General features: G+C 37.0%; 1 protein-coding gene across 2 annotated transcripts in view; it reads left to right on the forward strand.

Annotated features, from left to right (window-relative positions):
* The window catches only part of CDC42 (cell division cycle 42), a 48,282-nt gene extending 32,266 nt beyond the window's left edge, over positions 1 to 16,016 (forward strand). The window contains exons 4-6 of one of the 2 annotated variants that reach the window (XM_065890069.1): positions 9,535 to 9,644; positions 9,767 to 9,964; positions 14,541 to 16,016. In XM_065890069.1, coding sequence (XP_065746141.1) covers positions 9,535 to 9,644; positions 9,767 to 9,964; positions 14,541 to 14,630 — 398 coding nt within the window. In that variant the 3' untranslated portion in view covers positions 14,631 to 16,016. Of the gene's footprint in view, positions 1 to 9,534; positions 9,645 to 9,766; positions 9,965 to 13,049; positions 13,140 to 14,540 lie in introns of those variants that run through there. The other variant, XM_065890077.1, reaches the window with a different exon arrangement.
* Positions 16,017 to 17,538: the final 1,522 nt, after the last annotated feature.

The raw sequence follows: 17,538 nt of genomic DNA on the forward strand, positions 1-17,538 counted from the left end.
ATTCAGAAAGGTATCCTTTTGGTATGTAGGAATCCTAACTTTTTCACTTTTTATGAGTTACCCTCTCACTGTCTGTCAGCTGGCATATTGGTCTTATGGAGTGTATCATACTGCCCACTTTAAGGAACTGTCTAGATTCAGTTGGGAGGGTGAAATGGAGAGACAATAGTAAACAGTTAAGTTTAGAGACCAGTGGCTTTCTTTATTTTTTTTGATAAAGTTATTTATTTTTATTTTGGGCTGCGTTGGATCTTCGTTGCTGCACGTGGGCTTTCTCTAGTTGTGGCGAGCAAAGGCTACTCATTGCGGTGGCTTCTCTTGTTGTGGAGCATGGGCTCTAGGCATGCGGGCTCAGTAGTTGCGGCGCACGGGCTTAGTTGCTCCGTGGCATGTGGGATCTTCCCGGGCCAGGGCTCGAACCTGTGTCCCCTGCATTGGCAGGCGGATTCTTAACCACTGTGCCACCAGGGAAGCCCCAGAGATCAGTGGCTTTCTAATGGTGTTTTAGGCCTTTAAAGTTTTTATGAATTAAAAATTAGGGGTAACGGTATATTAGAGGAAACTTGGAAGATAGACAAAATGAGATAATGACCTACATTTCATGGTAGGTGAGGGATTTTTTTGTGTTTCTGTGTGCCCTTGGAGGCAATCTGTATACAGAGAGAAGACAATTTATGGCTACTTGGGGTTGAAAATTAATTTAAAATTTTATTTTCAAATTTCAAAGCTTATTTTTATAAACCTTTATGGTTTAATCAGTGTTTAATTTTTTAGCTTTATTGAAGTATAATACAATAGAATTCACTCATTCTAAGTGTTCAGTTTGGTTATTTTTGCTGACCATATAGTTGTGTAACCTCCACCATAATCAATATACATCATCCTAAAGAGTTTCCTTTTGCCCTTTATAGTCAGTCCCTTCCCTTGACCTGGCCCTAGGCAGCCACATATCTGCTTTCTGTCACTATGATTTTGCTTTTCTAGAATTTCATATCAGTGGAACCATAGAGTCTGTAGCCTTTTGTGTTTTACTTCTTTCACTTAGCATAATTTGTTTGAGATTCGTCTGTGTTATGTGTATCAGTAGTTTGTTTCTTTTTATTGTTGAGTTGTATTCCAGTCTATGAATATAGCACAGTTTGTTTTATCCATTTACGAGTTGCTGGTTGTTTGGGTTCTAATTTTAAGCTATGACGGATAATGGTGCTATGAACATTTGTATGCAGGTCTTTGTATAGTCTTAGTTTGGGAGTGGGTAAGCCTTTAAGTTTAGTTGCACACTTATTAAATCTTTTATTAAAACAGTCAGTTTTGACAGATTGTTCTCAAGGTGGCCTAGGGTCCTTTGATTAATATTGGTTTATTTAACTTGGATTGGTCAGACTTTAATCCCAGTCAGCCTCATTTACAACTGTTAAATTTCTTCTAGCACTTTAGATTGCATTTATAAACTTAATGTATTTACTTTTCTGTTTTGAGCAATTCAGTTTGCTTGACCTGACAAGTGAAACATTTCCAAGTTTTTACATATGTAACTTTAATAAACCTGATAATTTACGATTTTCTGTATTTGTTTTAATTTATCTTAAACAGTATTATTTATAACTTTCATAAAATTCTTAACATTTTCAACAAAAAAACCTCAAGATCAGTTACTCAATTACACAGTTTAAATTGGAACCAGAAAACTAATCTATCATGTTCTTTAACATGGTGATAGTTTTTTAAAAAATAAATTTATTTATTTATTTATTTTTGGCTGCGTTGGGTCTTTGTTGCTGCGTGCAGGCTCTCTCTAGTTGCGGCGAGTGGGGGCTACTCTTCGTTGCTGTGCACGGGCTTCTCATTGCAGTGGCTTCTCTTATTGTGGAGTATGGGCTCTAGGCAAGCAGGCTTCAGTAGTTGTGGCACGCAGGCTCAGTAGTTGTGCCTCATGGGCTCTAGAGCACAGGCTCAGTAGTTGTGGCGCATGGCCTTAGTTGCTCTGCGACATGTGGAATCTTCCTGGACCAGGGCTCAAACCCATGTCCCTTGCATTGACAGGCGGATTCTTAACCATTGTGCCACCAGCAAAGTCCCATGGTGATTGTTTTAAATATTATAGACACTGAGTGTTAAATAAGAATAGGTTATTCTTAAATGTAACTGAAAATTAACAATAATAATGTTGATTTATTTCATCTCTATATTAGATTCTGAATCTTTCTAGGGGTTAAAGGCCATTCACTAAGGAAATTATTTTACTATACCAGGCAAACTGGGGAGTTTTCACCTCAACTGGTTAAGGTCACTATAAGCCAGAGATCTTTTTTGACAGGCACTGGAGACCTGGGACTGTAGGCATCCAGATTGAGTCTCCTATCTTTGACATACCTACAAGGAGACTCTGTGTCTTTCTCCAAAGGCCTTAATCTCAGAGTCCTGGTTCAAGTCATGCCATTAACTCAATTTTCTTTCTGCTAAAGCTTTCATCCCTACTGAGATAGCCTCTGACTTCCTTTAACTCTTTGGTTACTTTTAACCTGTTGATTGTGTTATTTTATTTTGAATTCTTTAATATATTCTTTTTTAAAACCTTTTTAAAATTGAAGTATAATTAATTTACAATGTTGTGTTAATATCAGGTATACTGCAAAGTGATTCAGTTTTTTATATATATATATATATATATATATATATATATATATATATGTTTTTCTTTTTCAGATTCTTTTCCATTATAGGTTATTACAAGATATTGAGTATAGTCATTTTGAATTCTTTTTATACTATTCCTGTCTTTGGCTGAAACTCTTATAGATATATTAAAATAATATCGCTTAAGACCAGAGATAGGACTCTCCCTCTGTTTCATAGCTTTATTTCTGCCCCTGTGGTCACAACACCAAATTCTGTTTTGTTTTTTTTTAATATTTTTAAATTTATTTGGCTGCGCTGGGTCTTAGTTGTGACTCGCGGGGTCTTTTTAGTTGAGGCATGCGAACTCTTAGTTGCAGCACGTGGGATCTAGTTCCCTGACCAGGGATCAAACCCGGGCCCCCTGCATTGGGAGCACAGAGTCTTAGCCTCTGGACCACCAGGGAAGTCCCCCAAATTCTTGTTTAATGAGTTTCCACAGTTATTTATTTATTTTTTTCATATGTTTTACTATTGTGTATATAGTTCTATACTTAAATTTTTTCACAATATGTTTATCATAGGCTCTTTTTTATATTGAATAATTCCAATTCCACCACCAATTCCTTTCTATGTCAAAATTAAAAATATTATTCTTTATTATAGAGATTACAGGTTTTGCTTATTACAGGAAAATCAAAATATAGATAAGCTAAAGGAGAAAATGAAAAAGCATCTATATCCAGAGACAATCACATCTTAGCGTATGTCCTAAACAGAGCTCTTCCTATACATTCATTGTATTTATACATAGGAAAAAAAAGGATATTCTTCTCTCTGTACCTGACTTTATCTCTTAAAAGAAAAGCATGGTGATACCTCTCAGTGTTGTACTTGTATGTCATAGTCTTCATGGTTCCACAGTAGTCCGTTGTGTGGCAGTTCACACCACAATTTAACTTCTTTTGTTAATATAGGGGTCTGTTTGCAGTTTTCTTTCATATTATGATCTTTACTACAGAAACATTTTAGTATTTGGACACACATTCTTTTTTGTCACTTTTTGTCTTGATTTAACTTCAGGCTTACAGAAAAGTTGCTAATACAAAGAGCTCCTTACCAGATTCACCAATTCTTAACCTTTTTGACATTCTCCAGCTCTATATGCATATTGCTTTTATTTCTACGCCATTTGAGAGTTAGGTTGCATACATCATGCCCTTTTGTTCCTTAATGCTTCACTGTATATTTCTTAAGAGCAAGGATATTCTCTTACAGTGCACTTACCAAAATTAGGAAATTTGACATTATATATAACATTTTAAACTTTAACCTGTAGTCAACTCTCTAATTTTGTCAATTGTCCTAATATTGTCCCTTAGAGCAATTTTTCTTGTATAGGTTCTGACCTAGGATCACACATTGCATGTAGTTGTCATTCTCTTTGGTTAGTATCCTTTAGTATGGAACCTCAGCCTTTTATGGTATTGGCATTTTTTTAAGGAAACAGGCCACTTATTTTACAGAATGTTTCTCAATGTGAGGTTGTCCATTTCCTCATGAGTAGATTCAGGATATTGCATATTTGGTTAGAATACCAGATCAGTAATGTTACGTCCATCTCAGGGTATCACCTTTTGGTAAAAGTAATTTTGATCACTTGATTAAGGTGTTGTCCAGTTTTCCTACTATATGTTTAGAATTAAGAATTTTTCCTTTTATAATTAATAATTAATTTGTGAGGAGATATATTAAAATGGTGTAAATATTCTGTTGTCATTAAATAGCACCCCCTCTAGATTTAATAACCATTGACAATTCTTGCCTGAATCAATTTTTCCTACAGTTGTTGCAAAATGGGAATCTAGGTGCTAGATATGCTCATTGCTGTAGAGGTCTGGACAGAGATAAGACAGCAAAACAGCTGTAACATGCTAGCGACTTGTTCTGCACCACAGTGACTTGTCCTGAATATCATTCATTCAACTAGGGAAGAAAATATTAACACGTTTATTCTGGATAATGAGTTTTTGTTGATACCTCCAATTTAGTCCAACTCAGGCAGTCTTTGCCTTCATCAATTCCATAGTTTCATCTCCATTTCTTCTATAGTTAGAAGCTAGGTTCCCCAAAAGATGTACCTGTTTTCAGTCCTGCAATACACACAAAATAGTTTCAGAATTGCTATACCATACCACTGTGAAAAACAAATATGTAAGAAGAGTTCAAGATTTGTTTGCAGTAATTTTTTTCTTTGGTCTAGTAGCATACACAGTTCCTTGTTCAAAAATTACTTGGATTTGTTATCCCCACCCGCCCCCCCAAAGTGTGGCTATGTTATTTGTAATACAGTTGGGTTCATTTATGTTTACATTAAATTTGTTTTTCCCCATTCTCATTTATTTATATATAGTCTTAATTGTTTTCTTAGGTTCAATTTTCAAAAGCTAGCTTCATTTTAAAATTTTAATCATTGTAATCACAGGCAATCATTCCGGGCTTACCATGGTAATAAACAAGAGAAAGGTTGGACTTTGATGCTAGATAGAGCAGTTAGCTAGATAGTTGACAAGTTGCTTAACTGTGTGGGGCTTAATTACCCTGATATGTAAAATGTTTAAAATATTTTCCTTTCAGAGGTGTTGTGAAGATTCAGTGATAGTTTAATAAAGTGTATACATACGTAAAAACTCAGGAGCTGTGTATTTATGATTCACACACTTTACTATTAAAAAAAACCCAGCACAGGGACTGGAATGTGTTTGGTGTACAGCTAATATTATTCTCTTCCTTAGCAGAAGAAGAATATTCAGAACAAGTCATAGTGGTGCACTTTGACCTGGTTTAGCTGATTCTGTTTTTTGTTTGTTGTGTTTTTTAAAAATAAACTCCTTTCATTGAGGTGTTTTCTAGTATCTGGCAACCTTCTGTAGTTACTGATCAATTACATTATCAGGAATGACAACGCTCTCCATAGAGATATTTATAGCTGCTTTGGTCTCTAGTTTAGTGCTACTGTAGAACCTTCCAAAGGCGTTACGACTAAGATTTGAATCTTCAGTAAATTCTGCATTAACATGCAATAGTATAGATTTTTACAGATGTTATACGTAACATGGTAGGAATCAGGTTCCAGAGTGTCCTCATTTATTTTTGGATTTTTTTTCTTTTTCTTTTATGATATAAAAGGAACGGAATTATTTAGGAGTAAGCTCCATAGCACAGAGGAAGCAGGGATCACTAAGTGCCATTAAGTTTTGAGTACTTGGTTGTAGAAAAAATGTTTAGGTTTTAATTTGTAGCGGTAAATTTTGTGAAATGTTTAATTTGTCTTCTTGGGTTTATAATGTCCTACTGGAATTCTCTGAAAGTGTTGTTTTTTAGCAGTATTCTTATTTTTCATACCATGAGATCACTTCAGATTTTTCATATGGACCAGAGCCCTCAGTTCAAACTGACTTAGTTCCTCTTGAATTCAAATTCTGAATATGAGATTGTGAGGAAGAAAAAAACCAGCAACTCATGAGATGTATCCTTGCTTTTTGTCAAGTATTAGAAGTTAAGTGATGAGCTGGTGTACTGTTAGAGTAGATATAATTTAAGACTTGTAGTCAAAACCTGTCTTACGCAGTAGAGTGAAATTTTCTTGATCATGTTGTGTACCTTAAGGTATGTTAACTGATAGTGCTGCCTCATACTTAGAGGGTAGATTTTACCTGGATAAATTATGCTTGGATATTGAAGAATCTTGCTCATCTAAGGGATCGTGCTCATTCTGTTTCCTTAAATGTAGCAATTGTAGCAAATGTAGATGTAAGGTAGCCTACTTTTTGTTTATCGAACAATTTTAATTCTTTTCTCCTTGGGAAAGGAAAAGATTTATAGCTTTGAGGGCTTGTTCATTGCAAGTAAATGGACAGACCAGTACAGCTTTGGATCTAGTGTTAAGAAAGAATGGCTTGGGCTTCCCTGGTGGCGCAGTGGTTGAGAGTCCGCCTGCCGATGCAGGGGACGCGGGTTTGTGCCCCGGTCCGGGAAGATCCCACATGCCACGGAGCGGCTGGGCCCGTGAGCCATGGCCGCTGAGCCTGCGCGTCCGGAGCCTGTGCTCCGCAATGGGAGAGGCCACAACAGTGAGAGGCCCCCGTACTGCAAAAAAAAAAAAAAAAAAAAAAAATGACTGTATTTGTTTTCTGTCACCAGTCCATCTGAATTGAAGGTTGGTTGCATGTAAAACATTGGGCATTTATTTAGATGCCCCTAGTGGTGCTCAGGAATACAGACTTGGATCTGCTTTTGTTGCAGGGGCTGAATGACTAAAGATGAAGCCTTTTCTAGTATGCCAGACTTAATTTTTGTGAAATATATTCCATTTGAATAGGGTCTAGGGCTAAGAAAAGGTGTGTGAACGTCTGTACTTTTTACACAGCTTTGGTTAACTGTTTTGTTGTCTTATTTTCTACATTTACTTTTTGTTTTGTTGTTTTATTGGAACTTTGGTTGTGATGCCTCAAAGCTCCCGCTAGCGTTAGAGCTCAGGCAGTTTGAGACAATTGTTAGAGTTTGGCTGATTTTGTTTTCCCCATTCTTTCCTTTCCAAATCCCTTCTATGTCTACAGTTGTACATTATATTAATAATTTAAGAAGTGAGAATTACACATCTTAGTGCATACCTTTGAATTCCTTTGATTCTAACCCTAGCATATTGCTATAGTAAGTATTCAGTAAATGCTAGAGGTACTGATGGTGGTTTTATTGTTTTGTAATATCTGCTGTTTGGACTTCTCCTTCAACCTTTATTCACTTTCCATAGAGTATTATCCTGACAGTCCCTTTATTGTCTACTTATGTATTATTTAAGTGGTAATAAGAATGACATCTTTAATTATCATGTTTTGATAGCTACCCTAAATTCTTGTATTCTCTCTCAATGCTGGCAAAAACAAAACAAAACAAAATCACTGGCATACAAAATATTTAACTTTCCTTTTTTCCCCTTAAAGTTTTTTTTTTTTATTGTGGTAAAATAATATAACATAAAATTTACCATTTTAACCATTTTTAGCATACGGTTCAGTGTCATTAATTACTTACCTATTCTTTTATTTGTTTGTTTTTTGGTTATTTTTTGGCTTTGCGACATGTGGGATCCTAGTTCCCTTACCAGGGATTGCACCTGTGCCATCTGCAGTGAAAGTGCAGAGTCCCAACCACTGGACCACCAGGGAATTCCCTTTTTGTTTTTTTTCTGTTTGTTTGTTTGTTTTTTAGAGCTATTCTTTTAATACATAGGATTGTTGTAGCTCAGTTTTGAAATTGGACTGTTAAATCCTTCCTCTGTGACTCTTACCTTCCCTTCACAGTTTTGGAAATGTGTATGGATATTTTAAAACACTTTTTATCTGGAAATAATTTCAGACCTACAGAACGGTTGCAAAAATAGTATCAGGAGCCCACATACATCCTTTAACCAAATTTACCAGTTGTTAATGTTTTACCCTATTTGCTGTATTTTTCTCTTCCAACATATTTATACATAATTTTTCCCCCTGAACTATTTGAGAGTAAGTTGCCATTTAGCCTTGAATAAATATGTATTTCCTAAGAGCAGAGACATTTTTGTATAATGGTAATCAACTTAAGGTAATTTAGCATTGATACCATACTCTAATCTAACATCTAAATTCCAGTTTTATCAGTTGATCCATGTCCAGTTTTTTCTGCTTTTAGCATAGGACCATGTATTGCATTTAATTGTCATGTCTCTTTAGTTTCTTATAATTTGGATCAGTTCTTCAGCCCTCCTGCCCCCCCCCCCCATTTTTTTGGTCTTTCATGATGTTTTTATTGAATACAGGCCCAGGAATCCTCTCTCCCTCCTCCCCTTATAAAAATGTTCTTCATTTTGGGTTTGGTCTGTTTCCTCATGATTAGATACAAGTTATGCTATTTTGGTTGGAATACTACCTTAGTGATGTCTTTCTCAGGATATAAATGTAGAGGCATATGATACTCATCTGCCACTCATTGGTGATGGCAATCTAGATCACTCAGTCAAGGTGATGTTGTTTCTTCACAATGTAGTTATGTTCTTCCCCTTGTGGTTTATTAATAATCTTTAAGACCATACAAATATTCTCCTTTTCACCAGAGTTTCCTCCATATTGATTTGGCATCCATTGATTCTTGTTGAATTTTTTTCTGTGTGTTTTCACTTTCAGGTAGTGGTCTTACATGTACACATTAACTAAACATGTGAACTTGCTTTGGTAGTCATGGGCAGTGGATTTTGTCAGCTGGGTTTCACTGAGATTTTTCTTCCCTTAGATAGTTTCACTGTGATTGTTTCTTAATCAGATCTGAGTAGATTTGATTTTTAATTATTTCTGTAGCAACAGTTTATTTTTGTTACATTATTGTTTGGTTGCTAGTAGACACAAAGATTGAAAACTACAAATCAGTAACAAAGCAAATAATTAATACATAACAAATTCATTGCTGTTCTAAGGACCTGAAATTTTTTTTTGGTTTTTGGTTTTGCTTTTCTTTACTGATGTGTAGTTGACTTACAATATTATATTAGTTTCAGCTGTATAACAGTTATTTGATATTTTTATATATTACACATCATACAAAGTTATTATAATATTATTGACTGTATTCCCTGTGCTATACATTACATCCCTGTGACTTATAATTATAACTGATAGTTTGTACCTTTTAACTAGAATTAGCTGAGTGAGAATATTGCTCAAATATTCTATTACAAAGCCATATATTTTGTTAAATAAGTTGCCTTCTTATTAATGATAAGTGTGCTGTTAGCTGCATGCTTAATCTGTTGACTGATTTGTGATTTTAATGCTATGAGGGCACCAAGATTCAGTTGCTGATTTCTCCAGTTTTTTTTCCCCTTAGGGCAAGAGGATTATGACAGATTACGACCGCTGAGTTATCCACAAACAGATGTATTTCTAGTCTGTTTTTCAGTGGTCTCTCCATCCTCATTCGAAAATGTGAAAGAAAAGGTGAGTTAGTCAGATATTCTTGCCCTGAAAAAAAGGTTGTCATAGAACTTCTGTTGATTGTAAATAGCTTTGGAGGCTTGTGGATTAATGCAGGTGTATTTTTTAAAATATCTTTTCTCTAGTGGGTGCCTGAGATAACTCACCACTGTCCAAAGACTCCTTTCTTGCTTGTTGGGACCCAGATTGATCTCAGAGATGACCCCTCTACTATTGAGAAACTTGCCAAGAATAAACAGAAGCCTATCACCCCAGAGACTGCTGAAAAGCTGGCCCGTGACCTGAAGGCTGTCAAGTATGTGGAGTGTTCTGCACTTACACAGGTGAGGACTGTGGAACCCCACGTTTATTTACAGTGGAGTGGTTTTGAGCAGCAGTAGGATTCAGGGCTTATTTCTGACAGTGGTCTGCAGTGCTCAAGAAAGCTGCCCAGGGAGACTGTGACCAGCTTCACAGTATATATTCTTTTGTTAGAGGTCTCTGTTTTTATGGAGAAAATTATTAGTCTCTAAATAAAGCTCTTGTGTTGGTGAGTTCCCACATTTTACTGAATCATTTGTAGTGGTCAGGGATTGTGTTAAAAACAAAAATTAACGGAAAGGTCCAGATTAGCACAAATTTACAAGAGTCTGTGAATGATTCCCCTCCCTCCCCCCAACTTAAAATCTCATCTAAATAAATCTGATTTTTTATCAGTACTGACAATTGATGGTATACTGTTTCTGGGGTAATTCAACTGGGATAGGGAATTGGTTGTAATCATTGAGACTTTCATGTCAGAGAAAGCTACCTAGGCCATTTCTCAAGCATGCCTTTATATAGTGTCACTATTCTTATGTTTTTGGAGGCATTCCTTCTTTATGCAGTTCTCTTTTCTTTCTGAACGATTTAATTGGAACTCTTCTCATAGTTTGATGGGAAACTTCAGATTCTGAGGACGGGGAGCAGTGTTAGGGTATTTAGAGTGAGAGTTATAAGTGACCTGTGTGATTTCATTTTCTCTACCTTCATGGTATCACCAACCAGTTCTCCCCTCTGAGTACTGTTCTGGGGACCAAAGGAAAATATTATGTAAATAATTAGCACAGAACTCTTTTATTCTACTTTGACATTTGAACAATGAGCAAACACGTCTAATTAAAATAAGGCAAGACTGAAGGGTGGAGATTTCTTATAATTACATGATTCACATATTTCTCATGCTACTTTTTCAGGTAATTTTTCTTTTTTATGAAGTTTGAAAAAAAACATGTACTAGGTATTTAGTATGTAGCATGTAGACATAATTTAATAATCTCCAGTTTAGCCCTGGGTTGGATGTGCAAAGATAAAATTTTTGTTCTTAGCTGGATATTTCACAGGATGACTTAAAGGGCTAATTTCTTCTCCCAAACCCAGTTTTCCTTGGCAGTTTAGTTCTGTTGTATTGCTATTGCAGATATGTAAAAGTTGAGAAGATTTTACATCTTCTCACATGTAGCACTAACTGAGATTTTTTTAAATGCCTGATGCTTTTGTGTTTTGATACCATCCCCAGAAAAGTGTGTGTGTGTGTGTGTGTGTGTGTGTGTGTGTGTGTGTAACATTTGAGTCAGATAGCTGTTACATATCCCCATTCTCTAAATACAGGTTGCTTTGGGGGGAAATGGAGGCAAGTAGGCCATGTGGACCCAATTTTAGGTCACTAGTGAAGCTTAGAGAATTGGATGCTTCCATATAAAGTTTTTTACAGTATGAAAAGGTTTATATAGTAAGTCACTTTCCAGAGAACAGAAATTTGAAAAGGTCTTAGCAACTACATTTTTCTTACCAGATTTTGAAGTTTGGAGAAATCAAAAGAGAAGATAGAAAATGGGGTCCCTGGGTACTGTTTGGGAGCTGTAATTTTTTAGGATTCCAGATTCTGTTTGTTGGTTCCTTTAAAACTGAGCTTTTAATATAATCAGATAGTGTGATTAAAGCAGGGGTTAGTTTTGTCTTGTAGGGGATTAATTGATCTTTGTCAATAAGCAAGAAAGTATTTGCTTCTTATTAAGGGATGCCCTGGTTTCTGATTGTCGTCCTCCTCTATTTTCCCTTATAAAATTTATTTTTCTTTCTTCTTCCCTCCTTCCTTTTATGTTTGACAACCAGAGTTTGCTCCTAGATGTGTAGAAAGAACTTCAGAGGAACTTTAACTTTCGTCATTTCTACTTTGTAAAAGACACAGAAGGAAGGAAACTGTTTAACCTCTTTGCCTCTTTCCAAGTGCTTACTGTTATTTCTCATTTATTTTGTCCCTAGTGGAATGTGTGAGTGCCAGTTCTGAGGCTTCTGTGGTGGGGGGAGGGCAAGGTGGGGGCGGCTGGGGTAATCTGGGCCTGGCGCTCCTTATCGGAGCCGTGCTCTGGGGCTTTGGGGAAAGGTTTTACTTGGGATCCAACTGACCTAAAGAACATGTGGAACTTCTTTGGGAGGTATATCTGTGGCTTCAGATTTAGGTGAGTTTAGGTGAGTCTGTAGACCTGGTACCAGTACTACTGAGTCGCACTGTCACGCTGGAGTTCTGGCTGAGGTGTAAGTGTATTTCTGCATCTTAATCCCTGTAGATCTGAGAATATTCTTTGTTTTTCACTCCATGCTTTATGCTCTGATAACCATGCGGACATCTAAAAGCATTGGACTGCTTGCTAAAACTCATTCTAGGACCCTGTTCTTTGTTTTCCTGTTGGGTGGTGGTTACTTGCTCTAATAACATTACTGAATAACTGAGGTGTATGCTGTTTCTAGAGTCTGTTGTTTAAACTTCTCCCAGTTGGTACTGCTGAACAATTAACACTTTTTCTAAGTGTCTGAACCTTTTGTTCTGGGAAACTGGTTTACTCTGAAATCCTGATTAATCCCATCCAGATATGTCATTGGATCTAGAAACATGTAGCATGCCTGTTAGCTTGCTATTTGTGTCCTTCAGTTATTCAGGGGATGAATTCACAGAAGCCTGAAATTGTAGTAGGTGTAGTTCCAAAATGTGTGTGCCATTCTTATCATTAGAAGTACTAGGGAATTCTGCAAGGCCTAATTATTCACTGCATGTATCTCGTGCTTACATGTCCATTCCTCTCCTCTGGCATTATTTTCATTAAAATGTTGTAAGTTAGATTTCAAAGTGTGATTGTTATAGAAGTCAACATATGGCATTTTCACAGAAATTGCTTTCTTGCTCAGTTAACCTTTTTTGAGGTAAGAAATTTGTTCTGTTATTTACTGTCTTGCTAATGGGCTTAAGATCTAGCTTTCTGGCAGTTATTTTTCTTAAGGCACACTGCTTCTGTGAATTCAGCCCAGTTAATCCAGACTGCTGTTGTATCTGCTGGTCTTTCTAATCCTCTAACCTGGCTGCTATTCTCTCTCCTCCCCTCTGTCTTGTAGAGAGGTCTGAAGAATGTGTTTGATGAGGCTATCCTAGCTGCCCTCGAGCCTCCGGAAACTCAACCCAAAAGGAAGTGCTGTATATTCTAAACTGTTTTCTCCTTCCCCTCTTTGCTGCTGCTTCCTGTCCCACTACTGTAGAAAGATCGTTTAAAAACAAAGGAATAAAACCATCCTGTTTGAAAGCCTCTGCGTCTTTTTACTCACCACCTTAGAGCAACCTCTGTATTAGTTTTTGATCAAGAATGCAATATCTTATAGAATATTTTTTGTGATCAGTAGTCAAGTTGGACTTGTTTAACTTTCTGCTGCTTGAGTTGCCTGATGCTCAGAGCTGTTTGGTTTGGATTACTATTGCAAAAGGGAACTTGGTCTGGCATTAAGAATGTCCTCTTGGGGAAAATAAGAAGAGTTTAACACTTCTAGATCTTAGTTCTAGATGGAGAAAATAACACAAACATCATTTTACTCTTACGATCAATTGTTAATTGTAATTGCATGACAAAATTTATGGAAAAAGGGTGACCTGCTAGTACAGTGTAATGGGGAAGGGAGGATTCTTTTCTGATTTTCCTTTGTGTAGTGAAACTTTGTGTTGCTATTGCTTTGGCTGTCTGTGCTGTAGTGGAGTATTTGTCAGTCTGGGTGGGAAAGATAATTGATGTACCTGCTACCTGCTACTATGAGATCATTTGTTACATTATCTTTAAAGAGTAGCATCCATTTTAACAGTTGACTTAAGGTTTGTTAATGTTGAGATGTAAAGCTGCCATCTTTATATTTTCCTGCTTCTGATTTTACTGTTGTGAGGGAAACATACAATTATGGTTACCTTCAAATTTTGAAATTAAAAATATACAATTGTTTGTATAAATGCCTGATGAAACTTTATTCCTGTTGCACTGACTGGCTCTAGTTTTACATATGTATCAGGTACCCACATTTTTGCTTCCTTGAATCCCCTTGGCTCTAATTGGTGGGATAAAGGGAGTTTAGAGTGACTATTTTTGATGCAGCTACTGTAATCGCTCTCTCCATCTTTGCCTGCGCCTTCCATATGATAAGGATGCCACTGCCCGGTGCCCAGCCTCTCAGTCCTGTTCCATATCCAGCTGTTTCATTTGAATGCAGAGCTGCTTACTTGTTTTTATGTAAAATGTTCCAGCAGCATATTAGAAAACTCATATTGAATGAGCAAATGACATGTGCTTGTTTGCTTCTTGTGACATACATTGGTCTGCAAAAAGCTTTCTCAAAGGACCACTGTCTCACTCATGAATATCTGCTCCTCTGCTCCTGAATTGCTGGATCCTTCCAGTGCCCTGCCTGGACAAAACTTGGTGAAGTGAGATGATTGTGTTGAGATTCAGGGTTGTTTGTAAGGTTTTGTTATTTGCCAACTCCTGGGGGTTTGAATGTTTTAAATTTGATCTTCAACTGTATTATACTGAATATCAGACTGCCCATTTTTTTCTTTCTACCCCTTTTCAGAAAGGCCTGAAGAATGTATTTGATGAAGCAATATTGGCTGCCCTGGAGCCTCCAGAACCGAAGAAGAGCCGCAGGTGTGTGCTGCTATGAACGTCTCTCCAGAGCCCTTTCTGCACAGCTGGTGTCGGCATCATACTAAAAGCAATGTTTAAATCAAACTAAAGATTAAAAATTAAAATTCGTTTTTGCAATAATGACAAATGCCCTGCACCTACCCACATGCACTCGTGTGAGACAAGGCCCATAGGTATGGCCCCCTTCCCCCTCTCAGTACTAGTTAATTTTGAGTAATTGTGTATTGTCAGAAAAGTGATCAGTACTAGTTTTTGTTTTGTTGTTTCAAAAAAATTATTATTATTTTTTTTTGTTTAAAAGCAAGGCATGCTTGTGATGACTCTGTAACAGACTAATTTGGTTGTTGAAGCTGTTTCCGGGTTCCACTCTGGCGAGTAATCTGGGATATCTAGTTTTCCTTTTTCTTTTCTTTTTTTTTGGGGGGCGGGGGAGTGTGTGTGGGATTTGTTTTTATTTAGTCATGTTTTTTTAATTCATTAACCATTGGACAGCCCTTAAGGGGAGGAGGATAGATTGATTCCACATTCCACTTCCTAGATCTAGTTTAGAAAACGTGTTCCCCACCTGGTGCTCTTAGGAAGGAGTATAGTAAACGCCTCATTTAATAATATACTCCTTTTTGAAAGTTGCCTTTTCTCTCCACCCTTGAGTAGGTCCAGTATTTGATGAAACTCGTGAAAGTGGGTGGAACCTGTCTTGCCCCTCCTCTTTTCTAGGATGCACTATATATGTGACTGTGACTCTCAAGGAAATTTGTTTGCCATTTGCTGATATTTTTTGAAGTTAATTTCTAACTTCTTTCACTGATAAATGAAAAGTATTGCACCTTTTGAAATACACCACATGGATTGAGTACGTAATTAAACACTTTTTTCCCTGTCAGTCATTGTCTTAATACGCTTAGCATAGATGTGCAGCTCCAGCGTTCCTAGAACGCAGCTGAAGACCCGGTATATAGAGGAGATCCGAGGGGTGGTGCTGGAAGACAGATGTCTATGGGATGATTCACATCCTCTTCCAAGTTATGAGGATGGAGACCTGCTTCATTAAGAAGCTGGGGGTGGGGTGGGGAGAACATTTAACAACATGGAGACCAGTCAGGGAAATCCCCTTATTTCTGTTTTGCATATGAGGAACGCTAGAGCAGCCAGGTGAGGCTCTCTAGTTTAATAAAATCCTGGGGAGAGTCTTATGAAGACTCTTCATAAGTGTTAATAGGGATTTTATCAGCTTATTTTGGTTGCAGTTTCCAAGTCTTAAAAATGTTAGGTAATCTTCCCCACCTTCCCCAAATCCTACTTCTTGTAGATTTCATTAGTGTTGAACCAGTGCTTTCTCATGTCTGAATTCTTTGTATATGCATTCTTTTCAGATGTATTAAACAAACAAACAAAAAAACCCATTACAAGTCAGCCTGGGGGTTGTTCTTTTCCCTCCGCCTCTTAATTTTTAGATATTTAGGAATGGGAACTTGACTCTTATTGATATCAATTTCTAACAGATTTCAAGATAAAGATTTAGAGCACAAAGATTTAATGTACTTTGTTTTGTGGAATTCAGTTTGAGATTTTTTTTCCCCTCACATTCAGGTTTGTGCCTTCTCCCCTAAGTTTGGCAGGTAGCCTACAGACTCCTCTTTAATACCAAGTGGGTTCGTAACAGTTCTTAGTGAAGAAATGTTCTGGAAGCTCACTGCTCATGTTTTTGGAAGGAAATGGCAGCATACTTCCAAATCCATCCATCAGTTGGAAAGCAGCCATTTTTCTCCAAGTTTTCTGTATCAGTGGTTTTCAAACTTTGCTGCTTTAGTAGAGTGGAGCTTGAGCAGTGGGTTATTTAAAAGCTTTCCAGGTATTTACATTATGCAGCCAAGTTTGAGAACCACTGCTCCTAGGTTGTTAACCTCAAACTGCTTCTATAAGATTCCAGATTCTGTGCTTTGAATCTGAATATGGGACACATTTTCTGTAGGTGACAAGAATGATTCATTTCCCTTAAGGGCATTATACTGATCTGTATGAGAGTCTTAGAAACTAAGGACTGTTAATCCAGTTAATAAGGTTGATACAATGTATAGCCTCATTCTGATAGTTTTCTATATGGAGTCATGTTTGACTTGATTCCATTCTGTGCTAGAACTAAGCTGGGCTGATTGGGAATGGGTTAAGAAGAGGCAAATCTAAGCTTTGCTGTTTTAATGAATGTATCTTATTCCTTGTTGACCATACCAGGGAGAGACACCTGGATCATGTTATGAGACTGAGGGGAGCAGAAACTGTGTGTGTGTATCCCTAGTTCTTAGTACAGTGGCATATAGGTCCATCCTGATTATTGCTGTAGCCCTGGCCTAGAGCAGTGTTTGACACATAAGAAATGGCTCTAAAAATAGTCATTGGATGGGTACATGTTTTCAAGAATGAATAAATGAAATAAAGCAGGTTACATGGTTGTGTTGATGAATTATCCACACGTCAGAAGAGCAATGGTGACAAGAGGATTGATTGAAGCTAACATTGTTTTCTAATTAAATATTTTCAATTTGATTTACGCATATCAGATGAACATGGGTGGCATATGGATGAAGCTAACATTGTTTTCTGTTTAAATATTGTTTTCTATTTGACTTAACAGACTTGTCTGTTATCTTTGGCTTAGTGAGTGATACTGCCCAGGGAGTGTGATCTAGGGATTGGAAAAGCGCTATTTTGAAACAGGCCTTAGCAGACTTAGCTTATGGCAAAATTTACAGTATCTAGGCTAATACAACACCAGTACATCACTGTTTTTCTAAAATACCAGTGTTTTACTGAAGGTCTTAGAAATAGGCATCCTTTGAGCTGGATTTTTTTTTTTCTTTTTCTTTTTGGCTGTGCCATGTGGATTGTGGCATCTTAGTTCCCCGACCAGGGATTAAACCCAGGCC

Source organism: Phocoena phocoena, chromosome 1, assembly GCF_963924675.1.
Source record: "Phocoena phocoena chromosome 1, mPhoPho1.1, whole genome shotgun sequence".
Lineage (NCBI taxonomy): Eukaryota > Metazoa > Chordata > Mammalia > Artiodactyla > Phocoenidae > Phocoena > Phocoena phocoena.